Source organism: Neolamprologus multifasciatus, chromosome 13 (genome assembly GCF_963576455.1).
Source record: "Neolamprologus multifasciatus chromosome 13, fNeoMul1.2, whole genome shotgun sequence".
Lineage (NCBI taxonomy): Eukaryota > Metazoa > Chordata > Actinopteri > Cichliformes > Cichlidae > Neolamprologus > Neolamprologus multifasciatus.
In genome coordinates, this window is record NC_140451.1 from 731,394 (window position 1) to 758,893 (window position 27,500).

General features: G+C 41.5%; 1 protein-coding gene across 1 annotated transcript; it reads left to right on the forward strand.

The window, feature by feature from the left end:
- The first annotated feature begins 14 nt into the window (after positions 1–14).
- LOC146504736 (pituitary homeobox 3-like) lies at positions 15–12,492 on the forward strand. Its single transcript, XM_085183547.1, is given in 5 exon segments — positions 15–1,023; positions 5,016–5,221; positions 11,907–12,159; positions 12,162–12,440; positions 12,443–12,492. Coding segments are annotated over 5 exon segments (954 nt in total). The 5' UTR covers positions 15–842; the 3' UTR covers positions 12,478–12,492.
- The last annotated feature ends 15,008 nt before the right edge of the window (positions 12,493–27,500 follow it).

Consider the following 27,500-nt stretch of genomic DNA (forward strand, 5'->3'; position numbering starts at 1 on the left):
CTGATCCACTCGCTTCAGGACAGTTTCTACTGGCTTCATTTTGAACCAGCATGTTGTGATTAAACCAATCCTATTTTCACCTCAAAGCCATAAATCATCCCATCGTTTTCAAAATCAGCTGCTTTCAGATTAATAAACACGTGACCGACACTTTGACCTCACGGTCTTAAGTTTGTCTTGGAAATGTCATAGTGTGTTTTACAGCCATAGCGCTCCCTGTGTGTCCCAAAATAGAGCCAATTCAAGGCAGGTCTACTTATAGCTGCTTGTGTCAGCCTTCTATACAGAGGATCATAATCATAACCACAGCCGAGTGTGAAAGGGAAGCTTGGAGAGAGAAGAGAGCATGTATCGACAAGTAACACACAGACCACATGAAACACTGATTCAGAGGGAGACACAAAGACAGGTGATCCTCAGATGCAGAGATGATTGTATGCACATGATGAACCGTGTGTTTGATTTGATGCACTTCACGTCAGAGTATTTGATAATATTTCTGAATTTTTCACGATTATGAAAACCTCAGTCCCTTTGTACATTAAAGAAAAGAGTTGTGCACAATAGTAGCTGGTAACATCAGTATTTTATCAGCTCTGTGTGGATTGTGGCAGCTGGACATGAGTCATAAATATAAAACTGGAGAAAACTGGATAAATGTTCCTGCAGTAAGACACAATATTAAAGGAGGATTATCATCTGATCAACGCTGCAAACAATAAAGTAACAATATTACAAAATGATGAAAATGTTCTTGGAATATTTAAAAAGGTAAAATCGTCTTTCTGTTGGTAGAATTGTAGATTTATCATGTGGTCACTGAGCTTTGTGTTTCTTTCTTTATGCTGACTGCAGGTGAAACGTGTTCTGACCGTGTCTTTCGCTCTGTGTGTGTCTGTGTGCAGAGCCTGGTTATGGATTTTAACCTTCTGACGGACGGTGACCCCCGCAGCCCGGCGCTGTCGCTCTCAGACTCCGGGACCCCGCAGCACGACCCGGGATGTAAAGGCCTGGACCAGAGCGGTCAGTCTGATCTGTCTGTCGCACATGATGCACTGCAGACATGCACTAAATGCTTTATTAGTTTACTATAAGAGCGAGGTGTCCGTGAAGATGACTGGAAACTGCGGGCTGCTGTGTCCGCTGACCTCGAGTGTAAAGTCATCACAGAAGCAAAGAAAGGCTGCAGAGTTGCGCTGCGAGTGGAATTACATCCTGAGCCTTTTTCATTTGATTTGTGTCGGCGCAGACTCTCTAGGCCCAAACTCAGGCCGATGATAAGCTCTAATCAAACGTCGCTCAATCCGACTTTGAATATGAAAATGAACCGCCGAACAATCAAACGTGATTCTCGTCCGTGGACGCGCACCGGACCGGCGCCGACGGTCGCGCGCTCTTTACGACGAGAAAACGAAGAAGTTGCGGCCGTCGCCACATTTCTGTCTTTAATCACCAAAGCGACGAAGAACAGCTTCCCGTGAACCGCCGATTGATCCGTGAGCGTGGGACGGACACAGTTTGGGGACTCGTTCTCACAGAGAAACAAGCTGCCGTTTGATGAAGCTGCCGCTCAGCTTCGCTTTAAAAAATTAACCCACTGAAATTTTTATACGTTTCACAGACTTGCGTGACGTGACTGGTCGTACATCATCGTCCTCGCTCTCTGAGGTCTGATCTGAACACCCGTCTGCCAGTCCGTATCAGTGCTGTGAGGCTGCGTGTTTATGTGCGTGTAACCCAATCTAATGGCTCCACTCTGCCACGAGATCCGTGGCACTAACAAACTGTCAAACACGAGCTATTCTAAAGAGAAACACGGCGCGTCCTCCAGCACCCGCTGCGCCTTTTGTTCTCCGGGTTCTGTCACATTTCTCATCCCGTTAAAACTGCTTATTATAATAATAATGATCAAAGAAAGCTTTTAGTTTGAAGGTAAAACTCAGTGTTTAAAGTTCAACATCGAAATCACACAATTTATGAATTACAACCCTTTACTGCGCAATAGAAACCAAAATAACTACAACTTCATAAATAATGAATTGATGCCCGGTCTGTCAGGAAATGAGATTTTAATCGCACTGAGATTTTTACCTGGATAAATAAAGAACTAATAAAATAATAATAATAATATAATAAAGTCTGGTTTAAAGAAATTGTCTTTAACAATAAAACATGTCATAGCTTCCATTTACCACACACACACACACACACACACACACACACACCACACACACACACACACACACAGGCTATTTCATATATATTTGTATCCAAACAGATTACTTTCAGTTTACTGTTCACGTGGTCATGAACAAAGCAAAACCCTTAAGCTCTGTTATTCTGGAGAATGGCTGCCACACCTCGCCACAGCGAGCTGACGCCTGTGCTGCAGGCGTAACTGAACGAGCGTGCGGTGCCGCTGGACGCTTTCTCTGGATCAAAGGCAGCGCTCCTGTGAAACCTGCCTGGCTTCTGAGAGCTGGGATCTGGACTCGTCTACGTTCAGCAGCTCGTGTCTTTTTCTTCTTCCTGTGAACGCATCGTGCTCTTTGTCTTCTTCCAGCTGTTGAAAAGTAATTTGGTTAAAAGCTTCTTGAAGTTGTTTTCCGTATTAAAATCTCGGAGAAGCTGACCTGGAAGGACTCTGTCATGTCGGCACATCATCAGTCCGATTGCTCCTATTGTCCGTCGCTGCATTACTCTAAAGGTTGCTGCCCTTTCGTCCGTATTGTGTTATAGATTTTGGCCTTAAGTGACAGCTTACCCAGTGTCAGTTTACTGCCAGATAGCAGCTTCAGCTTATTCATTTGGTCGGTGGTCCCTTGGAGCCTGCTTTTAAACCCTGCTGATCATTTTGAGCTGCTCCCAGAGAGCTAAGCCCTCACCAAACAGAGCCCAACCTGCCCTCGTCACAAAAGCCTGATCCACAGGATTAACTGGCCAACTAATTTCACTGCTTTCTGTGAGGTCCTCAAATTGCAGGAGTCGATCTGTCAGAGAGGAGGCCTGGCAGACATAACACGCAGTCCCTTAAACACTGCACTGGGGGCGAAATGCAATCACTCTGCTCTCCTGCACATCTCTGACCGATGCACTGTTTGCAGACACTCCCTGCAGGCAACACGATGTTACGTTCTGACGATACCATCTGATGATGGTCTCACATCATTATCCAGTCAGTTTCAGCTGGTCTGGATAGTGCCGGAGCCATCCAGCATGAAAGGTGTGGCGCTTCACGACGGGAGCATGTTTCCAGTGTCTCTAGCTCTCTCCGAAGCCAGCAGCATTCCCATTTTGGGAAATCACTGTCCTACGGCATTCGGATGATTTCCCGTTCAGTTTTTCTGGTGTCTATAACCAAACAAATAGGACATGTTTATAAAATAATAAAGTACATTTCCTGTGGTTTTTCACTCTCAACCTTTTCTTAATGATTATTAATGGATGCTGGAAGCGCATCACAAACACTAATGTTCAAATGCAGAGATGGAAGTGATGCTGTGTGACGACCCAGCAGCAACCCTGAAACAGCAGCTTTACTGCTGAAGCTTTAGGATGCAGGAAACAGTGAGAACAGAAGCACACACAGCACAGCCTGGGTGTAAGGACATGACAAAGGAAAGGTAAGGGCGGAGAGGAAACACCTGGGGACACAATCCACTAATGAGCCAAGAAAGCCAAAGTGTAACACACACGGAAGCAGGGACTATCAAAATAAAACAGGAAACGCACGACATGGACAAAAAGGTAAACAAACAGACTTCAGGAGACGGAAACACGTGAACAGACTAAATACAAGAGAAGTGACACAGGAGCGAGGGAACACCAAGAGCAACAACACAAAGTACACAGGAAGTATGATCACAGATGGCAGGGATGGCCTCTGTGATCACAGCGTGGAACAGACTCCTCGACGTCCGAACAGAGCCGGGCCGTGGCACTCCTTATATTCACACTTTATTTTTATGATCCGGGGCATTTATTCAACAGGACGAGCAGTTTGTAAATATCACAACAAAGAAAACAACAACAAATAAAAACACTGCTTCTGTCAACTGTTTAACCGTTTAACACACAACATGACTGTAACAAATATCACTGATGTTAAAGTCGGACGTTAGCTTGCGTGTTAGTTTTGTGACTTAAAGGGAAAGCACTTCAGATCTACATTAAACCACTTTGTTTCATAATTTATACAAATGTAAAATTTGCACGTTAATTTGCAAATGTTAACTTTACTGCGTAACAAAACTGGATCTGTTTGTACTGGTATAATGGTTAAATGGGTCCAGTCAGATGGGTGTTGACTCCTCCTGTAGCCTCCCAGTGTTCGAGTATTAGAAAGTATATACACTGTATAGAATATACTGTGTGTATGACTGGATGACTTGTACTTGAAAGGTACCATGTGACCACCATTTACCAGTTACAAATGTGGGTATAAAACGAAAAACATTTGTGAACTTCCTGAGTACGAGTCAGAAAAGCAGAGATGCTGAATGAACTGAGAAACATGCAAACACTCTTGTTTTCATGTATTTTACTTCAAAGTCAATAAATGTTTTATACATATTTACAAACGTCTGTTATTTGAGAAACAAGTTCATCCTTGCAGGTGTGGTGCTGGTTACAGGGATGTACAGCAGGTGTGGTGCTGGTTACAGGATGTCACAGGTGTGGTGCTGGTTACAGTGTACAGCAGGTGTCGTTGGTGTTAAATGATTTCTCATGGATTTGTTGATTAATGCTGATCACTTTTATCGGCCTTTACAGGGAACACATGAAATCTGAGTCGCTGTGTCCACAGCTGCTTTCAGTCGTAGCTTCATGAGTGCAGTTATGACTGAGCTGATTTGCATCGTCAGCCACAGCAACATGCAGTTATGTTTCTGTTTAATTAATCATTACTTCACAGTCATGTACGAACCTTCACGACCAGCTGATAGTCTACAGAGTCGTTGCTGTCACTTCCTCCTCGTGTCTCACGCTCTTTGTTACACCCTGTGTGTCTGTAGACACAGAGAAATCCCAGCAGAACCAGCTGGACGAGTCCAGCGCCGAGGACGGCTCTCTGAAGAAGAAGCAGCGGCGGCAGAGAACACACTTCACCAGCCAGCAGCTGCAGGAACTGGAGGCCACCTTCCAGAGGAACCGCTACCCCGACATGAGCACCAGAGAGGAGATTGCAGTATGGACCAACCTCACCGAGGCTCGGGTCAGGGTGGGTACACGAGTGCTGTCGTGGTGGGCACAGGAAGCCCTGACTGTATAGGTGACATGTTTAGTAAAACGGCTGCAGAACATGTTTGCAAGCATTTCCCTGCATTAACGTTTGGTGGCCTTTGTGGGCAACGACTGTTCCCCCAAGTGTGCAAACTCATTAACTGTGACCGCTGCAAACCACCACTTAGTGCCACGGTCAAGCTGTGCAAAGTTACACCTGCTGCTTCTAAGTGAGCATTCACAGTGACCGCAGCACTGCGTGAAAAATCGAGATCTCCTTCATTTGAATGGCGTCGGCCTGCACAGGAGAAGGCAGAGTGCAGAGCTCAGGCAAATAAGACGTCTGCTCACAACATGCTGTTGTCCAGCAGTGGGACAGTCCCACAGATGTGCTACTGTTCATAAACAATAGTGACAAATAGTGACATGTTCCTCTGCTTTTACTTCAGGAATTATTCTTATTCTAAGTTCATCAAGTGAAACAACCTTTTTAGCTTTGTTGGCTCTTCAGAGTTTCTGATTGGCTGCAGGGGGAAGGTTTGTGTGCACACGCACGAGCTGGAAGGACCACATCAGAAACATCTCCCTCACTTTGTGCAGATTCAAAGATTCAAAGGCAGAAAAGTGTCTTTGTAATCTGGGGTTTAATCCTGTCAGATCTGCTCAGGAAAACACTTTACTCTGTAACACTGATTGTAATCTTTGAAATGTACGTTCATCTGTAACGCTGGGGCAGAATTTATGGTGTTAGCATAACTCAAGAGGATACGTCTTCTGTGTGCACCGTGTGTCATTAACAAATCTGCCCCATGGATGTAACTCCGTGTAACTAGCCAGGAGCGTTTTGTTCCCTTCACCAAAGCGTGAGTTTGGACAATAAAGCTAAATGTTAGCCACGCCCACTGGTTTGGTCATTGTAGCTATATGAAGCAGGAGGACACACATTGTGCTGGATGACAATACAATCGCTGGCCTGCCTGACGAGTAATGGATCAAATTAATGTTGGCTGTAGGAAAGGTCACATAGCTCGCTCGGCTGATATTTGAACGGACAATAGAGCGCACATTGTGTCGTTCCCAACGTCCATCGGTGGAATTTAAAAGCTCTCGATGCGGACCGTAGAAGCAGATTCCTCCACGTTCCAAATATTCCATGTGTCAGTGTGATTCGTGTGGTTTGTCAGGGAGCTATTGTTAAACATCAAAGCTGGCTGTGCTGTGCCAGTTTTTACTTAAAGCGACTCCAACTGAAACATGTATTTCAGGATGTTGTGCATGTGGGAACGATCACTGTGGATACGAAACACAGTGGTTTATGGCACAACTGCCCCGGTGTGACCATCCGGTGTAGCTGTAGGATCTGGTTTTGTGTTCAAAGGTCACAGTTAGTTTAAATATGTCTGTGACGGTTCATCATCACAGTCTAAGTCTGGACTTGTTTGAGTTGCTCACAGTGCAGCTTACAGAGCGCTAAAACATTTCATCTGTAAACACAAACAAAAGTTTGATTTTCTGCCTTTCAAAGTAAGTGTTTGAACTTATATGTGCTCCATTCTTGTGCGACGAGGCGCTCCTCTCTGCAGGAGGAGTGAAAGGGTTGACTCTTTAAAAACGTGCGGTCACATGACCCACTTCCTCTATGGTTTCGTAGGAACAGGGCGTGGCACAGATCACCCCTCTGTTGATGAGACAGATTCTTGGGTAAAGAGCGAGCTGATCATAAAGAACTGATGATGCATTATTGGTTTTCATGTTGGATCGGCGTGATCTACACTGACTGTGTGTTGAACTGAACGCACATTAACAGACTCATATTTTTGGATTTGAAATGTGAAATACAGCCCATCAAATACCCTCCGCAGCAGGCCGGCCTCACACTTTCATGTTCCTGTCTTTGTGTCAGACTCAAATTAAAAATGATCATCAAATGTTCAGAGACCAGGACAAAGGCTGGTTTCAGTGCAGGAGATTTAAATCTGGACTGGATGACACTCGTTGACTGTCGGTTGCATATTCAGCGGTGAGACTTTAGTCGGGGCGTGCGGTAAATCAGTGCTGATAATGATGCCGGATGAGAAACGTTTCTGCAGTGAATGTTGGTGGATGGCAGCACATTTTGTAAAGACATCCAAAGAATTAGATGATGATGTAAAGTGCTACATGCCTGTACTCGCCTTAAATCTGTTGCAGACGTTGTTGATTCCTGGTCTAAGGAGTTAAAACGATAAACGAAACTTTTAACCTGCTTGTGCTGCTTAATAGAGTCGAGAGGTGTCAGAGGTCAGCACGTTTGGTCTCTTACTCTAAAGATGAGACTACATTGAATAAACAGCTCCCAACAGTCAGGAGTGCTCTGCTAAACCTGTAAACTAAAGCTGGCAGCTGTTGATGGGTTGCTGTTAAACCTGATTATTGTTTGGTAGGTTTGGCTTTCCGACAGCTCGGGTCGGTCAGGTGACGCGCTAAAGACGGGCCCAGTCTCTGCACTGGTAGATGTGTCAACAGACCAAACTGGGTCAGAGTCTCTGTGGTGACTATTTTTCAGGCACAGTGGAGTACGGTAACCAGTCCATCACATCAAATGTGTCTCACTGTGGTTTCAGAGGGATCGTTGGATTTGTTTCAGCAAAAGACGCATAAAAGTGAAAAAACCTCTCAGAAAGCTTCAAACAGCATTGCAGACGACTCTCACAAGCTTGTGTCCCGACACTTCTCTGCTGCTGTAGGATCGGCTGATGCACAGCATGTACCAACGCAAAGGTTCAGGAGGATTACAGCAGCAGAAAACGTGAACATGACAGACACGTGGTCCTGAACACATCACCAGGAAGTAAATATAAAGTGTTTTTCACAGACATGTAGTCACAAAGTGCTGTGCATCACAAATGAAACGACAGGAATAATAAACTCATAGGAAATTAAAATACAGTTAATAAGATAAAAAAAATTTTTAAAAAAAATTCAAACAAAACAGAATAAAGAAACAAAAATGTTTGTAAGTGATTTGAGTCCATAAGGTCAGCTGAACAAAGTCTTTGTGCTGAAAAGCTCCGCCTCCCCGAGCTTCAAGGGTAGACCGCCCGCAGGGGCGAGACGGGAATTAAAAAATATATTTATATATTTATATATGTAAAAATAATTTTAAAAAGACTTCTAAAATCTGCAGGAAGCCAGTGTAAAGAGTATAAAAGAGCAGCGGTGTTTTCTATAGCTTGGAGGTGTGACAGAGAAGTGGCTGAGTGGAGCGTCACAGTAATCTGTGATATCAGAAATATATGCACAATTTTCTCCGGCTCAGGAAACTCGGGCTCACAGTTTAGTGTTGCTTAATGAAGAAACAGGGATGTGAAATAGCGTTTACATGTCAATCAGAGTGAAGCAGATATTAAGTATTTATATGGATGGTGGAGTGTGTCAAACACCATTGTTCTGCAAAGTTTGTCCAGAAATGTAGCGACAGAAGAACTCCTCTCATTTCGAAAAACCCTCGATTTGAATTTTCCACTAAAGCTTTAATCCGATATATATCCTCCAAATATAGGGCCATAAAAGCACCAACGTGACGCTTGCCCTGACATTTCTTTCATTGAGATTTCACAATTCAAATAAGTGAATTATGAGTTTTAATAAGCCTTTCCTAATATGACTGTTTGACAGTACACTTACTGTCTGTGATCATCACGTATTTCAGAGACTGTGGGTTCGTACGCACACAATATTACTGAGTATTTGACAGGGGTTAAGAGACAGTCTCTAACTTTCTTGGTCCTTCGCTTTTGTCTTTGTTATTGAAATAAAATGAAACTGTTAGACGTCAACTTTCAGACAAATTACATCTTCCTGTCTGGCATTTCATGCTGTGTGTCTCTCTACAGTTTAACCTTTTCTACCCTCAACATTACCTGTTGGCTCTGTCTTTGCAAATGAACTTTCATGTAACTTCCACAAAACATAAAAAACAAAAAGAATAAAAGTTTTTTAATTAGAGCTAGTCTTAATTTTATATAGCAGCTAAAATAAGTATTAAAATGTTACCAGTTTTCTAAGTAAATATATTTGTAAATGTGATACAACAACACATCCATCCCCATATCAGCCTCTGTCAGCCAGTCCAAACTGACGGCCTATAAAAGGTGTCACACAAGGAACATCTCATGATCTCAAGACCTCTGCAGCCTCACTGCTGCAAAACATACTGATGCCGTTGGTTAAAGAAGAAAGTACTGAAGGTGCCAGCGAGCACTGTTGGGGCCATAATCACCATAACCACGTTTATAATGACACAAATTACCAGATATTTATGAAACTATTCTTTTTAGTGAGATACAGCGTTCATGCTGTTCTTTAAACCAAAATATATGGAAATATGAGCTTGCTGTGCAGCACTGAGAAAGCTTACATGCTGGAGTTGTAACAATGTTTGAAAAATCTCAAAATAAAATATATATGAACGACGATTCTGAGCCCAGTGCAGAATTGTCAAGTGTAGTGTTCCCACAGTGTTCCCACAGTGTTCCCATAGTGTTTCCACAGTGTTCCCACAGTGTTCCCATAGTGTTCCCACAGTGTTCCCACAGTGTTCCCACATTGTTCCCATAGTGTTCCCATAGTGTTTCCACAGTGTTCCCATAGTGTTCCCATAGTGTTCCCATAGTGTTCCCATAGTGTTCCCACAGTGTTCCCATAGTGTTCCCACAGTGTTCCCATAGTGTTCCCATAGTGTTCCCATAGTGTTCCCACAGTGTTCCCATAGTGTTCCCACAGTGTTCCCATAGTGTTCCCATAGTGTTCCCACAGTGTTCCCATAGTGTTCCCACATTGTTCCCATAGTGTTCCCATAGTGTTCCCACAGTGTTCCCATAGTGTTCCCACAGTGTTCCCATAGTGTTCCCATAGTGTTCCCACAGTGTTCCCATAGTGTTCCCACAGTGTTCCCATAGTGTTCCCACAGTGTTCCCATAGTGTTCCCATAGTGTTTCCACAGTGTTCCCATAGTGTTCCCACATTGTTCCCATAGTGTTCCCATAGTGTTCCCATAGTGTTTCCACAGTGTTCCCATAGTGTTCCCATAGTGTTCCCACAGTGTTCCCATAGTGTTCCCACAGTGTTCCCATAGTGTTCCCACAGTGTTCCCATAGTGTTCCCATAGTGTTCCCACATTGTTCCCATAGTGTTCCCATAGTGTTCACATAGTGTTTCCACAGTGTTCCCATAGTGTTCCCACAGTGTTCCCACATTGTTCCCACAGTGTTCCCATAGTGTTCCCCATTGTTCCCACAGTGTTCACATAGTGTTCCCACATTGTTCCCATAGTGTTCCCATAGTGTTCACATAGTGTTCCCACATTGTTCCCATAGTGTTCCCATTGTTCCCACAGTGTTCACATAGTGTTCCACAGTGTTCACATAGTGTTCCCACATTGTTCCCATAGTGTTCCCACGGTGTTCCCACAGTGTTCCCACAGTGTTCCCATAGTGTTCCCACAGTGTTCACATAGTGTTCCCACATTGTTCCCATAGTGTTCACATAGTGTTCCCACATTGTTCCCATAGTGTTCCCATAGTGTTCCCATAGTGTTCACATAGTGTTCCCACATTGTTCCCATAGTGTTCCCACATTGTTCCCACAGTGTTCACATAGTGTTCCCACATTGTTCCCATAGTGTTCACATAGTGTTCCCACATTGTTCCCATAGTGTTCCCATAGTGTTCACATAGTGTTTCCACAGTGTTCCCATAGTGTTCCCACAGTGTTCCCACATTGTTCCCACAGTGTTCACATAGTGTTCCCACATTGTTCCCATAGTGTTCCCACGGTGTTCCCACGGTGTTCCCAGTGTTCCCATAGTGTTCCCACAGTGTTCCCACATTGTTCCCACAGTGTTCACATAGTGTTCCCACATTGTTCCCATAGTGTTCCCATAGTGTTCCCACAGTGTTCCCACATGTTCCCACAGTGTTCACATAGTGTTCCCACATTGTTCCCACGGTGTTCCCACGGTGTTCCCACAGTGTTCCCATAGTGTTCCCACAGTGTTCCCACATTGTTCCCACAGTGTTCACATAGTGTTCCCACATTGTTCCCATAGTGTTCCCATAGTGTTCCCACAGTGTTCACATAGTGTTCCCACAGTGTTCCCACAGTGTTCACATAGTGTTCCCACAGTGTTCCCACAGTATTCCCTTCCGAACTGGCAGATGTACAAACATCCAGAATGACCACACACTGATATCTGTGAGTTAGGAGATGTTGAGCATTGTGTATGGTCCTAATTATGATGAGTTATGTATACCTGTGTTTAATGGAATTGTCTGGGTTTATTAACGACGACAGAATAAAACAGTGGTTTGGGGTTACAGTACATATATGCATATGTATGTTTTTATAGATGTTCCAAAAATGTAACAAATACAGACAAAATGTAAGGTTTTCTTCTGAAAAGAAGGCAGCTGTAACGATTCACTGTCTGAGCTTGTGTGTCTGATGGTTTCTGTGCAACCTGACTGTGGAGCTGCAGCTTTCACGAGTAACTGAAGGATTTAACCCGGGAAAGTGAAAAAGAGAATTCAGAACATGTCCAGCTGTGTTTGTGAAAAAAGAACGTTCTTATGCCTCACACTGACCTGTTCACACACACACTGTATGAACTGTAACATATAACTAGCTATTTTTGTGCGTCCTAGGTGTGGTTCAAGAACCGGCGTGCCAAGTGGAGAAAGCGCGAGAGGAACCAGCAGGCAGAGTTATGCAAAAATGGCTTCGGTGCCCAATTCAATGGACTCATGCAGCCCTATGATGACATGTACACGGGTTATTCCTACAACAACTGGGCCACCAAGAGCCTAGCAGCAAGCAGCCCACTCTCTGCCAAGAGCTTCCCATTCTTTAACTCAATGAATGTAAGCCCCCTGTCATCCCAGCCCATGTTCTCCCCACCAGCACCATCCCCTCCATGAACATGGCCTCTAGCATGGTGCCCACAGCAGTAGCTGGAGTTCCTGCTACGAGCCTCAACAACCTGGGCAATCTCAACAACCTCAACAGTCCCTCTGCACTCAACTCGGTAGCAGTGACCGCCGCCACCTGCCCCTACGCCACCACAGCCAGTCCCTACATGTACAGAGACACCTGTAACTCCAGCCTGGCCAGCCTGCGGCTCAAGGCCAAGCAGCACACCAATTTCGCCTATCCAGCAGTGCAGAACCCCGTGTCCAACTTGAGCCCTGTCAATATGCTGTGGACCGGCCAGTATGAACTAGAAACTGTGACTCAGTCAACCAGCTGTAAACTCACTGCTACCCCACACATTCACATCTCCTTAGTTCCATCTGTAACGTGCCCAATGCACAGCAGACTGCCAGCTTGTGTTCATGGCACACAATAAGAGTTATCTCTGACACAACAAATAGACGTGTTCAGATGGACCACTGCGCTTTGTCGCTGAACTGACCAACTGCTTCAAATGATTTTTAAATGTTATTGTTCCTTTTCATTTTGCCTTCTTTTGAACTGCATGATTAGAATAAATGTAGAAACCAAGGCTAAAGAAAACAAAGATGCTGCAACTGGACGGCTGCTGGCCCACAAAAGCCTTCGAGCTGCAGTCTTCGCTGCAAACACAACTGGAAGATGTATATAGTTGAATTTTTCTGTTTGTTTTGTATGTGAAAAATACATCAAATGTAGTACGGATGACAGGAGCATGTTCTGCAAATACAAAGGCCTAGTTTGATGTTCTATGAGCACATTCTTTAAGAACTTTATTGTGAATTCCTCGACCGTTGAAGGATCATAGGTCAAAGGTCGGCTTGGAGAGGTGACAGGAGGTTAGTCCTGAAATACGACCTCGGATTTAAACAACAACAACACACACACATGCACCAGAATGAGCAAGAAGTTTCAAGTAAATATAAAAAGCCATTGAGTATATAGATTTGTGTGGTGTTATACAAAGAAAGTCCATGACTGTAAACATGTATGTAAGAGTGCAGTTGTTATAACAGAAAACCAAACAAAAACAAGCGAGCTTTCTTCCTGGTGTAGCTTTGTCTCATTCATGAACCAATTAAAGGATCCGATTCTACGAACCGTGGAGAGCATCTATCACTCCGTTTCTCTCGTTTCAGAGACGTGACACGAGCTAAAACACGCTGTTCTCAAAGCAATGTGCATGATGTGATGGAAACACACTCACCTCAGCAGCAAGCAGCAGGCTGGAAGAGAGTTCGATGGGAAATAGCGCTCACTGATATGTTTGACCTACAGTGTGAGTGGTGCCCACAGCAGATCCAGTAACGCTGAGAGAATTCACAGAGGCGCTGCCAGTTTTATATAAAGGCCCCGAGGAGCAGGGTGTCCCAGCAAAGTCAGAAACAAGGAGTTTGCATCAACATTTCCACTGCTGATCCCTTCATCCGACTCATCCAGCTTTAAATCACAGGGTGACTTCATCTCGAGTGGGTTTTACATGAGTGAACTTAACACTGAAGCACTGTGAAACTCCCAGAGTTAATATGGAGAAAATGAAGTCACTTAAAAAAATCATTTTATATAAAAATTAAACAAATATTCTTTTGATTATGGACCGTGAGGCAAATACAGAGAAAAATCTCTATGAATATGTTTTAACACAATTTTCAGCATGTTTTTGTGACAATGTCAGAAGCCATAAACACAAAGCAACAATCACATGTCACACATTTACAGTCGGAGCCATTTACCTTTGCAGTGCTTTTCTCTCCATCACAGTTTTTACTCAGAGACTTTCCAGATGAGCGTGCTGTGGAACAATGGAGAAGAAGATTTAATGTGAAGCATCGTGGATGTTTGAAGCTTGTTACCAGCTCACGGTTAAGCTAAACCAGGCCCCAGAGAGCAGGCTGGAAAACAAGATGTTTCTTCTTATCCATATTTAAACACTGGCTGAACTTAATGCACGCGTTCTTTGTTTCTCCATTGATTTATTTCTATATATTATAATTATAAATATATCTATGTATTAATCAGATCTATTTCACTACAAATGTTATTTTTTAGACCAGCTGTAAGAACACAAAAAGGAAAATATTTTAGAAATCTGACTTAAATAACTGGTTTCACACCCGCCACATCGGAGAAATCAATCAAGCTTAATATTCAACGACTCACATTCTTCATTTCTTTTCAGGAATACAAGTAAATATGTGTCATTTTGCATCTTAATTAAAAATAAATAAATAAGATTTTTTTTCAGCTTTGTTGAAAAACAGTAAATTTAAAATGAAAAAATAACAATTTAGAATTACAAATATTATATTTTGAAATCTAATTTCACATATTGTGAACACTTGCAGGTGGATCAACCATCACACAAACAAAAACAATGACTCGTAGTTTAAGCAGCTGTCCTATTGGCTGAGGCTGTAATTAAGGCCTGTCCATAATTACATCACAGCCCTGCAAAATCAGCATTATTTTACTTCTCAGGCTGAGTGAGATGCTTGTTTTTACAATGAAATATTAAATCCTATAATAATAAAATCAAATAGACATTCTCCAGTGGAGATACTGATCATCAGATACTGATTGTTGTTTTCTAAGATGATTAATAATCCAGTAATATTCTTCATGCAGCTGAAGATTCACATTTGCTTCTATATAAACTTCTATTCACCAGAATTATGAATATTTAAAAACAGGCCAAATCACATGTAAAGAACAGTAATGACTGCATCACCCTAAATGTTTAAGATTAAGGGTGTTTATTGTGCGCACACAAACGTGCTGCTGTATTAAACACTCAGAGACAAAGCAGCGCAGTCAGATTGTAAAACAAGCAGCTCAAATTAACCTGCTGATCCAGCTGCAGCCGGTCTCCCAGTGGCCTCCTCACAGACCTGTTTTGTGGAGTGAAGAGAAACGGTCACAGTATGTGCTCCTCACAGCCACACCACAATAAAGAATCAATACTCCAGCGGAGGGTTTATAGGTCCCTGATGTTTCCTCACAGAAAGAGAGGAGAGGGCACAGAGCGTGGTCTGGAAAAAACACAGAACGAAGGAAGTTCTAACAATTACTCAGAGAGTAGAGGAGACAAACTCACAGGGAGGAGTTAACGCTGGAAACAGTGAAGATCCAGCCGTTCTCTAGCTTTAACCTGATATTTCATAAATGGTTTTAAAACAATCACTCAGAGGAAGTTAGGGATTATGCTTTTTATTACTTTTAACATATGAACTTTAGATGATTATGTTCAAAATGGGATAGAGTTGATATATGTACAACACTGATGAAGACGTAATCTAATGTTTATAATATTTTATTCACATTATAATCACGACTATATCACTTTTTTAAAAAGCATAATTTTAAAATAGGATTAGACATTAATGACACGTCTGGAGAGTTTAGGAGTCAGAAATATTAATGAGGACATATTAAAATGGCGACCCATGACACATTATGGGAGTGCTGCTAAAACTCCTTGTGTGTGTGTTTGACATCCATCCACCCAGTTTCTTGCTCTTTCTGGGATTTAAGAAAACCTTTATTAGTCCCACACGTGTGTTTTGTTACAGCAGGAAGTGGACAGTGCAAAGCTACATACAAAAATGAGAAAAACACTGGTATAGGATGAGATGATGAGGCCACTTCCAGCTCATCTAGGAGACACCAAAATGTTCCAGAGCTAGTCAAGAGATATAATCTGTCCAGTCTGTCCTGTGTCTGCACAGGGGTCTCCTCCTGGTAGACCATGTGCACAGCACCTCCTCAGATGACCCAGAGACCTGAATTAAATCTGCTACCACCCTCAGACTGACGGGTTGGTGGAGCGGCTGAAGAAGAGTTTAAAATCCAGGACTCCTTAGTTAATTCCTGAGGATGAACACAATTGGGATCCTGCCTAGTCACACCACTCACAGAGCAACATGTTGAAACACATCCCTACAGGTTAGCTGAACACAAGAGGCAAATAGTTCAGCAGGAGGTGACTGCTCCTGGTTCCTGGTGCCTGGTGTCACCCCATCTTTCTTGTATTGAAGAAAGAAGAGTCTGTGTGGTTCTGTAGGTGGCCAAGGTGAACGACGTGCCACAGTCTGATGCTGCGTGCTGGACTAGTCCATGACACCTGGGCAGACACATGGCCATAGCATGATGGTCACAGTCCAACATGGCCAAAGACGTCTTCAGTTGCATGGAGGGAGGTACAATATCTGGGTAGTGACAGCATCTGGGTACAAACAGGCTGTGTCCCAGTCCAGCGACCGCACGCTTCGCAGTGACCGATTACGTCACAGCAACTCGACGAAGGGTGTCCCAATTCGAAGTGCACTCCAAATGTCGACAAATGCGCCGTTCATTTCCCCAAATTTGAAGTGTGGTCCGGTGCAGACTTTGTGGTCCCACAATTCATAGCGCGGCGGTGGGTGTGGATATTTTTTTCTGAAAAAAACACAGATGGCTGAAGAGCGGGCGAAGAGTGAACTGTCAAAAGTAAGTCCTGAATATGATGTCACTTATGTGCGAATGTTTAATAATGAAGAACATTAAAACATTACTGTTGGCCACATGTCGGCAAAGTTATGTGACATTAGTGACGTTTGTACTAACTTGGTTTTAAAGCATTTACTTTAAAATATACGCCGTTCAATAGTCGGCCTTAATCTTACAGAGGATGTGATGATTTTGTGGATAATTAAAGTCAGTCATATCCACAAACAGCTGAAAGTCAGTGATGCTGCTCGGTTTGCAGTCCTGAATATCACGGCACAAGCAGGATTCACTGCACTGTTAATGTTAGCTCTGTTATATTGCTGCCTCTGCTCGGTGGTGTCGAGCCAAACGGACTTCAACGTGTGTTTGAACGAGCTGACGGTTCACTCGTTAAGCTGAAAGAAAGATGCTTTAATCACAGCAGTCACACATGTGTCCACTGTACCAGCTGGGAACTCTTCTTGTTTCGTAATAACACAAACACTGAAACCTCCTTCTCTGGTGCTTTTTGTAGCAGTGTAAACACCTGAGACTGTCACCTGTCTGTCTGTCCTGCACTCTCTCTCTGTTTCTTTCTCTCTGATTGTGGAATAAAAGTATGAACATGTATTTATAAATTACACTTGTGTTTGAATCCTGCAGCTTATCACACATTTGATTTCCATGTGTGACGACTGCAAGTGTCCAGAGTGAGGACAGACTGAGGGACCCACTGCTGCACATCATCTGTGAGGCTTTGCACCCCGATGATCCACCAGGACAAACTCAGCAGTGTGTGAGGAAGAGGAGGAAGAAGAGCCAGCAGCAGCTGACAGATGGAGAGAATAGACAGACTGTTCCCTGTTTGTGAAGGACTGCTAGGAAAGTTTAACATCACTAACTGTCTGTCCCGAATCAGTCTTATTAGGTAATGTTCAAATAATTTTATCATCCAGTGTTGTCAGTGTGGGAGAAAGTACTCAGGGCCTTCAAGTTACACACTATGAAAGGCAGCAACAAGTTTAATGTTCAGAAACCTAAAGTATGTATCAGCAGCTGAATGGAGCTAAAAATAAATGTTTGTTTCAGTTCTATGAAGCTTTGAGTATTTTGGATCAGTAGCACTGCTGTGTTTGTTGCATCATATTGCTGTAATTGTTTATATGCTTTATATTCTGAGGTAAGTTGATCTATAGTGTTACATCATATTCTATAAGGATGTTATGTGTTTGTAGACTTTCTGCCCAGTTTGACCCATTTAGCAGAAGTCAGCCTGTTTAAGGCTCTGATATCTATTCTGTGTGACTTAAAGCAGTTATGACATGGTCTGATTTTCTCAACCAATAAAGGAATATTTCATATATCAGTCTACTCTTCATTCTATCAGACACAGTTATCACAGCTCGTACATTTGCTTTTTACACATATATGTAAGCATTGAGCCAAATTTAGTAATACCAACATACTGAAGGAACAGTTTTTGTCTCTAATATATAATACATCTGTATATACAGATCAGAGCTGGTGCAGTAGACAGAGCAGTGCCAGGCAGGAACCCCACACCACTAACCTTTCCTTCAGCTTTTATTCTGCAGATGCTTTGAACAGAGGGTTTGTCCAACAGGTAAGGGTGAGCTCCCTGTTGTGGACATCAGCTGTCTGAGAGAGGTCAGATTTAGCACAGTGGAGAAGGAGCGTTGCCAATCCTACGCCCATTCACCCACTGTTCACACAGTGCACTGCTGCCACATGAGAGTGCCACCACCACCGGGCTTTGCAGGTTTGAGGAGAGTGCAGTGTGTCAGCATGCTACGGTGGATGTTGGAGAAGGTGGACTGAATGAAAGCAAAGAATGTGACAATATAATTCAAGCAGAAAAGCAGTTCAGAGAATCTCTGTTGAAATCACAGAGTAAATCAACACTCGGGTTACTGTTTGTTCCTGGGAGGGGATTAGAAAAAATGAGCCTGGGTGGGGCAAGCTGTTAATTAAACAAAGAGACTTTTGTGATGGTTTTATTACCTCGTTGGTAACCTTTTTAAAGTGGAAAACATCCCAGCAGTAATTTGGAAAAAGATGCATGTAAAGATGAATAAGTGTGACACATAACTCTGGATATTTGTTAGCGCTTGAGCACCACGGTGACTATCTGCTGCAGTTATTACTACAAGGCTGCAACATCAACAGCATGAAGGCCATGTAGTAGCTGTTCCATTTATTATTATTGTAAATGAAAACTGTTTTCAGTCCCTACATATGTTGGGAAACACATGACATTTGCACAGCTCTGCTTCAGCTCTGCTGGAAATGTATTTTATTGTTGAATTGAATTTGAATTGAAATGTTTATTTCAGTCAAACAACAACAACAGATTATAATTTTACATAAAAGTACTCAAACAGTAACCGAAAAAGGAATAGGCTGAAGCTTATGGCTTATACTTATCCTATCCCTTACCCCCATAGAAATAATCAATCCTTAACCAAGAAAATAAATAGCATTGATAAATAAGTTGTATAACAGTTTGAAAAGAAATCAATGATAAATCAAGAAATTAAATCAACACAAACCTTTTTAACAAACCAAATTTCTATAACCTTGTATAATACTAATTTTTAAAATCTTCCTGAAGAATGACAAAGAAAAACACATCTTCAGTTCATCATTAAGTCCATTCCATAATTTCACTCCCAAAACTGACACACATCTATACTTAACATTGGTTCTCACTTTAGGCATTTCAAACTTATAAGACCCCCTCAAATCATATTTTCCATCTCTTAGTTGAAACATACTTAAAATACAAATTGGAACATTCTTTTTAATCACACGATATATAATTTCTAAAGTTTTAGAATATATAATGTCCATGAATTTTAACATAGATGATCCTACAAAAAACTGGTTGGTTCCCTATATCCAACTTTATTTATTATTCTAATAGCTCTTTTTTGCAATTTAAATATTGAATCCAAATATGTTTTGTATGTGTTCCCCCAAATTTCTGCACAGTAGGTCATATAAGGCAAACAAAGGGAAGTATACAATAAATAAAGGCAGTTTTTATTCAAAAATCTCTTGTTTTATAAAGAATAGAAATAGACTTGGATAATTTCCGTTTCACATGTTCCAACAAAGTTTATCATCAATAATTACTCCTAAAAATTTTGTCTCATATACTCTTTCAATTTCACATTATTTAAATTCAATTTTACTTTAATATTACTTTTACTACCTCCAAATAACATAAATTTTGTTTTACTTTCATTCAATGATAGTTTATTAAATACAAACCATCTATTTAACTTCATGAGTTCTGTTTCCACTGTTTTCAGTAATTTCTTTATGTCTTTTCCAGAGCAAAATAAGTTTGTATCATCAGCAAACATCACATATTTTAAAGTATCACTGGCTGTACAAATATCATTTATATAAAGTAAAAATAATTAGGTCCCAAAACAGATCCTTGCGGAACTCCACAAGTTACTTTTCTAAGTTTAGATTTCATGTTATTAATACTCACATATTGGAACCTATTATTCAAGTAACTATTTAACCAAAATTGTACAACACCTCTTAAACCATACCTTTCACACTTCTGTAAAAGTAAAGAATGATCTATCGTATCAAAGGCTTTACGTAAATCAATAAACACACCTATTCCAAACTGTTTTTCATCCACAGCTGTTGTAATATTTTCAATAAATTCCATCACAGCTAGAGATGTTGAGCGATTTCTTCTAAACCCATACTGATGATCATTCAATAAATCATATTTATCAATAAAAGAATCTAGTTTGTTTGCAAATAGTTTTTCAAGAATCTTTGAAAACTGAGGCAGTAAAGATACCGGTCTATAGTTTGACACAATCTGTTTATCACCAGTTTTATATAGTGGGATCACTTTGGCAATTTTCATTTTATCTGGAAAAATTCCAGTTTGAAATGATTTGTTACAAATATATGTTAACGGTTGAAGGACACTATGAAGAACTTCTTTAATTAGCGACATGTCAAGGTCGTCACAATCCATGGATTTTTTACTCTTGAATTTACTCACCACTTCTACAATGTCACTCTCACAGACTCCACCAAGAAACATTGAGCTACATTTAGAAGAAGTAGAATCTACTTCATCATTTTCTCCTGGTACAGAAATCTCTTTTGCCAAGTTGGGACCTACATTAACAAAGTAATCATTAAATTCATTAACATGCTCTCAGTATTCTCAATCACTACATTACCTCTTGTTACAATACGTGTTGGAGAACATATATTATGTTGATTTTTTATTATCCTATTTAATACACTCCAGGTAGCCTTAATATTACTTTTATGTTTTTGAAGCAGCTGTTCATAATATCTTTTCTTTTCATATCGCATAATAGATGTTAATTTATTTCGATATTTCTTATATTTGTCTTCATTTTCCTTTGTTCTATGTGTCAAAAAAATCCTGTATAACCTATTTTTCTTTTTACAGGCTCTTTCCAGACCTTGTGTAAACCATGGTTTTTTCTTTTTATAATTTCCAGAAAACTTTTTAATTGGACAATGGCTGTCATAGATTGACAAAAATATATCCAAAAATGCATTGTATGCATCATTAGTGTCTTCCACATAAACTTTTTGCCAGTCATAATTTTCTAAGTCTGTTTTAAAAGCTGCAATTTGTTCTGGTGTTTTTATTCTACCACTGTAATCAATTTGCTTTTCCTCTTGAAAATGAAGTTGATTGTTCATTTCAAACACTGAAAAGACAGGCAAGTGATCACTTACATCTGTGACTAACAGTCCACTATGTATCTTGCCGTCTATCTTATTGACAAAAATATTGTCGATCAAAGTGGCACTATCCATCGTTATTCTGCTCGGCTTTAGAATCAACGGATGGAATCCAAAACTAAACATTGTATCAATAAATTCTCAAGTCTTATTATGGTCGTTTACCTTCAATAGATCAATGTTAAAATCACCACAAAAAAAAGTCACCTTCTCCTTGTGTTTTTCTAATATTACAGAAATTTCTTTAGTAAACTGATCCATACAGGATGCAGGTGTACGATAAATGCAGCTAACTAATATGTTTTTCGATCTTTCAACCTGAATTTCAATGGTTAAACATTCCATCAAGTTATCAATCACAGCAGTCATATTGTTAACAACTTTACATTTAAGATATGAAAAAACAAACATAGCAACACCTCCTCCTCTTCTTTCTTCCTATTTTGCCAAAACATTTCATAGCCCTCTAGTCCATCTTGCAATTCTTTGTCGTCATTCAACCATGTTTCTGAAATTGCTACCACTGCAAACTTATTTTGGAATTGATCAAGATACGCTTTGATTTTAGAAAAATTACTGTAAAGACTCCGACTGTTAAAGTGGATTAATGAAAAACCTTTTAACTTGGGATCCAACTCTTCCCCATTATAATATTCACATGTCATATCAACATTCTGATAGAGGTGGATATCTGGATCAATACTATTGTCCAACTCATAAAATTTATAATCATAAGATCCAAAATATTCCATTTTTTGCCTTTTTTTTTTCACACATTCACATGCATAGTTATTTTTCTCACACTTATCAATATTGTTCATATCACAGTCAGCAGCACAATTCTTTTCTACACTGAACTCTATTTCTTTTGTTTAAATCTCTCAAGATCTGCAATGTCTCTGACAACAATTACTTTAGCTTGTTCTGGTGTCCCATTAAGTCTTATGAATACCTTACAGTTCCTGGTCCAGGTATCTTGGATGTGCCTTTCCTTCTTCAATAGTCTTGCCTGTCGTGCAGTTTCAGCATTTCTCTTGGTGAGATGCTCATTCACATATACGCCGGTTCCCTTTAACTTCTTTCCCATCTTTAACAGTTCAACTTTATATTTCCTGTTCACAAATCGTAGTATGATAGTTGGCATCTTGGTATGTTTTTGTGGAATAGTATGACATGCAGCTATGTTTTTGCTATCCAAAAGAATGTCTTTGTCTTTGAAAAACTGAATAACTTGCTGCTCAAGCAAATCCTTTTCAGCTCTTGGTGCATCTTCCCCCTTCTTGTCACCTGCTGTTCTCCGTGCATAGGTGTAGTGATTTGTCTTCAGTCCAGAAATAATCACATCTTCCATTCTTGTATACTGCTCCAAATCTTCAACTCTTTTTTCCAGCTCTTCAATCTTCTTGTCTTTTTCCTTAATCACAATCTTCAGTTGTCTTACTTCTTCAATTAAGTCCAGTAGTCCCGCTTGCTGTTTCACCACCTTACTCAATTCCTCTGACATGAAGTTAAGAGACTTCTTAACTTCTTCAATATCTTCTGTTAGCCTCTTAGTTGTCATGTTTCTTGATCACCAATTTAAATTCTTAGAAGACAAAAATGAATTCCAGGCTCCAGGTAATCCAATAAGCCAGGTGTTACTTGTAGAGCACATGTGATGAAAAAAGGGACCCTAAACCTCAAAGTTTGTGGAAATACTCACACAAAATGAAGCAGAACTTCTTTGTGAAGATACAAGTCTTAACCAATCTTTTAGATGTTAAGTTCTTTTCATGATGTTTGTTGGATTGCTAAGAGTAACAAACACAGTTTTCCCAATCAGCAGCCATCTTGGTTTGGTGTTGCTTAGATCCAGATTGTTCTTGGACATGTGCAGTTAGAAATGGCTCTAAGTGAAGTTACAGCAGTATTAGTGCTCTTTAAATAAACTCTCTAATATGACCACACAGATATTTTACTTCTTTTTAATCCTGTCCCGTCTGGAGGTGCAGCAGCAGAATCATGGTCTGAATGCTTTCTTGCAGCAAACACGTTTGCTTTCATAAGAGGAGCGCTGTAGACTCTTCTTGTTAATCTTGTTGTTTTATTTATTCGTTTCATTTTATTGTATCATTCCTATTATTATCTGTGTGTTATGGCGGAGTGGACGGGGTTAAGACCAGGTTGGTGAAAGAAAGGAGAAGACAGAGGAAATGGACAGAAAGAAAGAGACACGCTGGGTTTCTGCTGCATCTGTAACAAAATACACGAACAAACCCCAGGGAGGCACACAAACAAACATGTGTGTGTGTGTGTGTGTGAGAGAGAGTGAGAAAGTTGGCCGAGGATGGGGTCCTGCACCCAAGCCCCAGTCAAATGCTTTCTCTGCATCTATAGAGACAGCTGTTTCTACTCGGATGATGGTGGAATAATCTGTGGGTGTATTCTTGGCTCAGTGTCTACCTTTGATAAAACCTGTTTTATTATGCTGAATTATGAATGGAGCGATTTTTTTCATCAATTCAATTAAATCAGATTAAATTCAGTTTTATTTCTATAGGGCCAATTCACAACAACAGCTGCCTCAGGGCACTTTATATTGTAAAGTAAAGACCATACGATAATACGATCCTCTTCATGTTTCTAAAGTAGAATCAACGTGGAGATCACTTTCTCTGGTTTCATTTTTGCTTTGTGTTCATACCTCAACACTAAGATCACATGTGTGTGCAGGACTGTAGCCTCAGGTATATATTGTTAAACGGTAGTTATGAGAGAATGTGTTTCAGGTCATTTCACAGAGAAATGCAACAGTAATGTAGTTTAACGAATTACTTCCTCCTGGGAGTAATTAAGTAATGCATTACATTTAAGGTATTAGTAAGTAATTAACTCAAAAATGGTTCTGTGTAATACATTACTTTTTTTGAGTATTGACGCCTACACTGATCACAACAAAGTGCAGAAATACCAACACCCACAAACATTTGACCTCCAGCATGTAATCAGTTTGCAGGAATGTGATGTCTTTGATTTGCTGCTTAATTCAATTCAATTCAATTTTATTTATATAGCGCCAAATCACAACAAAAGTTACAGATAGATACAGAGAAGAACCCAACAATCATATGACCCCCTATGAACAAGCACTTTGGCGACAGTGGGAAGGAAAAACTCCCTTTTAACAGGAAGTAACCTCCAGCAGAACCAGGCTCAGGGAGGGGCGGCCATCTGCTGCGACCGGTTGGGGTGAGAGAAGGAAGACAGGATAAAGACATGCTGTGGAAGAGAGACAGAGGTTAATAACAGATACGATTCAATACAGAGAGGTCTGTTAATACATAGTGAGTGAGAAAGGTGACTGGAAAGGAAAAACTCAATGCATCATGGGAATCCCCCGGCAGCCTACATCTATTGCAGCATAACTAAGGGAGGATTCAGGGTCACCTGGTCCAGCCCTAACTATATGCTTTAGCAAAAGGAAGTTTTAAGCCTAATCTTAAAAGTAGAGATAGTGTCTGTCTCCTGAATCCAAACTGGAAGCTGGTTCCACAGAAGAGGGGCCTGAAAACTGAAGGCTCTCCCTCCCATTCTACTTTTAAATACTCTAGGAACAACAAGTAGGCCTGCAGAGCGAGAGCGAAGTGCTCTAATAGGGTGATATGGTACTACAAGGTCATTAAGATAAGATGGGGCCTGATTATTTAAGACCTTGTATGTGAGGAGCAGGATTTTGAATTCTGGATTTAACAGGAAGCCAAACAGGAGAAATATGCTCTCTCTTTCTAGTCCCTGTCAGGACTCTTGCTGCAGCATTTTGGATTAGCGGAAGGCTTTTCAGGGAGTTTTTAGGACTTCCTGATAATAATGAATTACAGTCGTCCAGCCTGGAAGTAATAAATGCATGAACTAGTTTTTCAGCGTCACTCTGAGACAGGATATTTCTAATTTTAGAGATGTTGCGCAAATGGAAGAACGCAGTCTTACATATTTGTTTAATATGTGCGTTGAAGGACATATCCTGGTCAAAAATGACTCCAAGGTTCCTTCCAGTGTTACTGGAGGCCAAGGTAATGCCATCCAGAGAAGAATCTGGTTAGATACCATATTTCTAAGATTTTCAGGGCCGAGTACAATGACCTCAGTTTTATCTGAATTAAGAAGCAGAAAGTTAGTGGCCATCCAAGTCTTTATGTCTTTAAGACATTCCTGCAGTTTAACTCATTGGTGTGTGTTATCTGGCTTCATGGACAGATAGAGCTGGGTGTCATCTGCATAGCAGTGAAAATGTATGCTATGTCTTCTAATGATGCTGCCTAGGGGAAGCATGTATAATGTAAACAGAATTGGTCCTAGCACTGAACCCTGTGGAACTCCATAATTAACCTCAGTGTGTGAAGAGGACTCTCCATTTACATGCACAAATTGGAGTCAGAACGAGAGCGAGAGCTGCCTGGAGAAGTGAATGATCCAGAACTGGAAATTAAAGAAAACAAGACTTTGTGGGGTTTGCGGTTAGTCTTAGCCTGTCTCTCTCTCAGGCAGATGTCAGCTTGAAAAGAGAGAGACAGAGATCGGTTTGTCTTGTGATGCCACTTGATCTTTCATTTAGTCATTCAAAGCTTTAAAACAAAAATCCTGTAATGAACAAGCGGGCCAGCTGGCCTCTGCAGCCGTGATGTGAAAGTCAACAGCAAGGTCTGCCACACTAATATCCCCTGATGTAGATTCAATAACTTCTTAGCTGAGCTTCCTCAGAGAGTGGGTGAAGGTCTTCAGGTCATTCAGAAACTGGGCAGGAGAAAATGTAAGAAAACGTGAAAACTTTGGCTAATGCCAGCGCCCTCAGCACACTGACAGCATAGGAGAGTTCAGCAGCATCATCTGGGAAAAAGCGATGCAATGTGCCGAACACCAATGAGCTTTGTAATAAAAAGCCAGCAGAGCAACACAAGTCACCGGGAAAAGGCTCGGGTGCTGCTGAAACAGTGTCTTGGATCATGGTTGAAGGAGGCGTAGGACTGGCTGAGCAGGAGCAAAGGACCAAGTGTGATGTGTGGGGGGAGACAGCCGAGTGGGACCTTCAACAGATGTCCTGAGAGAATCTGCGCCTGTTAGTCATTAATGGATTTATAATGCTGTACTAACAATCGCAGGGACTGCTCATGTGATTATGATGCCCTGCTTTGAAAGTCCTGACTGTACAGTCCGATACGTGGGAAGGACCCAAAAGCAGACCCAATGAACAACAAATTAATTAAGTGAACAACCTTTTATTTGTCCAGGGGGTGAACTGGGGTAGTGGGCTGAGGTGAGAGTCTCAGGCATCACTGGAAACAGAGAGCAGTTAGTGGAGGGACAGAGAATAACAGCCTGGTGACAGAGAAGAAGTGAGGGGAGGAGTGTGTGAGTGACGGGCAGGAGGGCAGCAGAGGAGAGAGCCAGCGGAGGCTATTCAGGTGAGCCGTGAGGGAAATCCAGCGACGGCAGGTAAGGGGAGTAATGGGTCTAAATTAGGATGCAGAGAGCACAGGAAGACACATCGTTAGCACAGAGACCAAAATTCAAGAGTACATGAGCCAAGTTACCACCAAGGGTAGTAGACGCTCTGGCAGAGAGTGGGAGTCAGCGCTGGTCCTAAACAGCTGATTGCTGTTTGAAGCTTGCAGGTGGTCACAGCAGGTGAGACATGGAAACCACGCCCTGATGGAAACCACGCCCTGATGGAAACCACGCCCTGATGGAAACCACGCCCTGATGTTTGGCAGCGCCACTGTGGAAAAAGCTCTTACACACAGACCCTGACAGATAACTGGTGTGTACACAGAGTCGAGCTACATGTTTCAGTCTTCAGCGTTGTGCTGGAGACAAACATAGACAAACATAGGTGTGCACCATGTTTGAAGCTGAACGTGGAGAAGAGCTCAGGTAAATCTGTGATGGAGGCTCAGTGAAGCAGGAGCTGTAAATGGGACAGGAATGATTTAGGGCTTTCAGAAACCTATGTTCATATGCCAGGTGGGGAAGTTTGAAAACACACACACAGACAATACGTTACCACC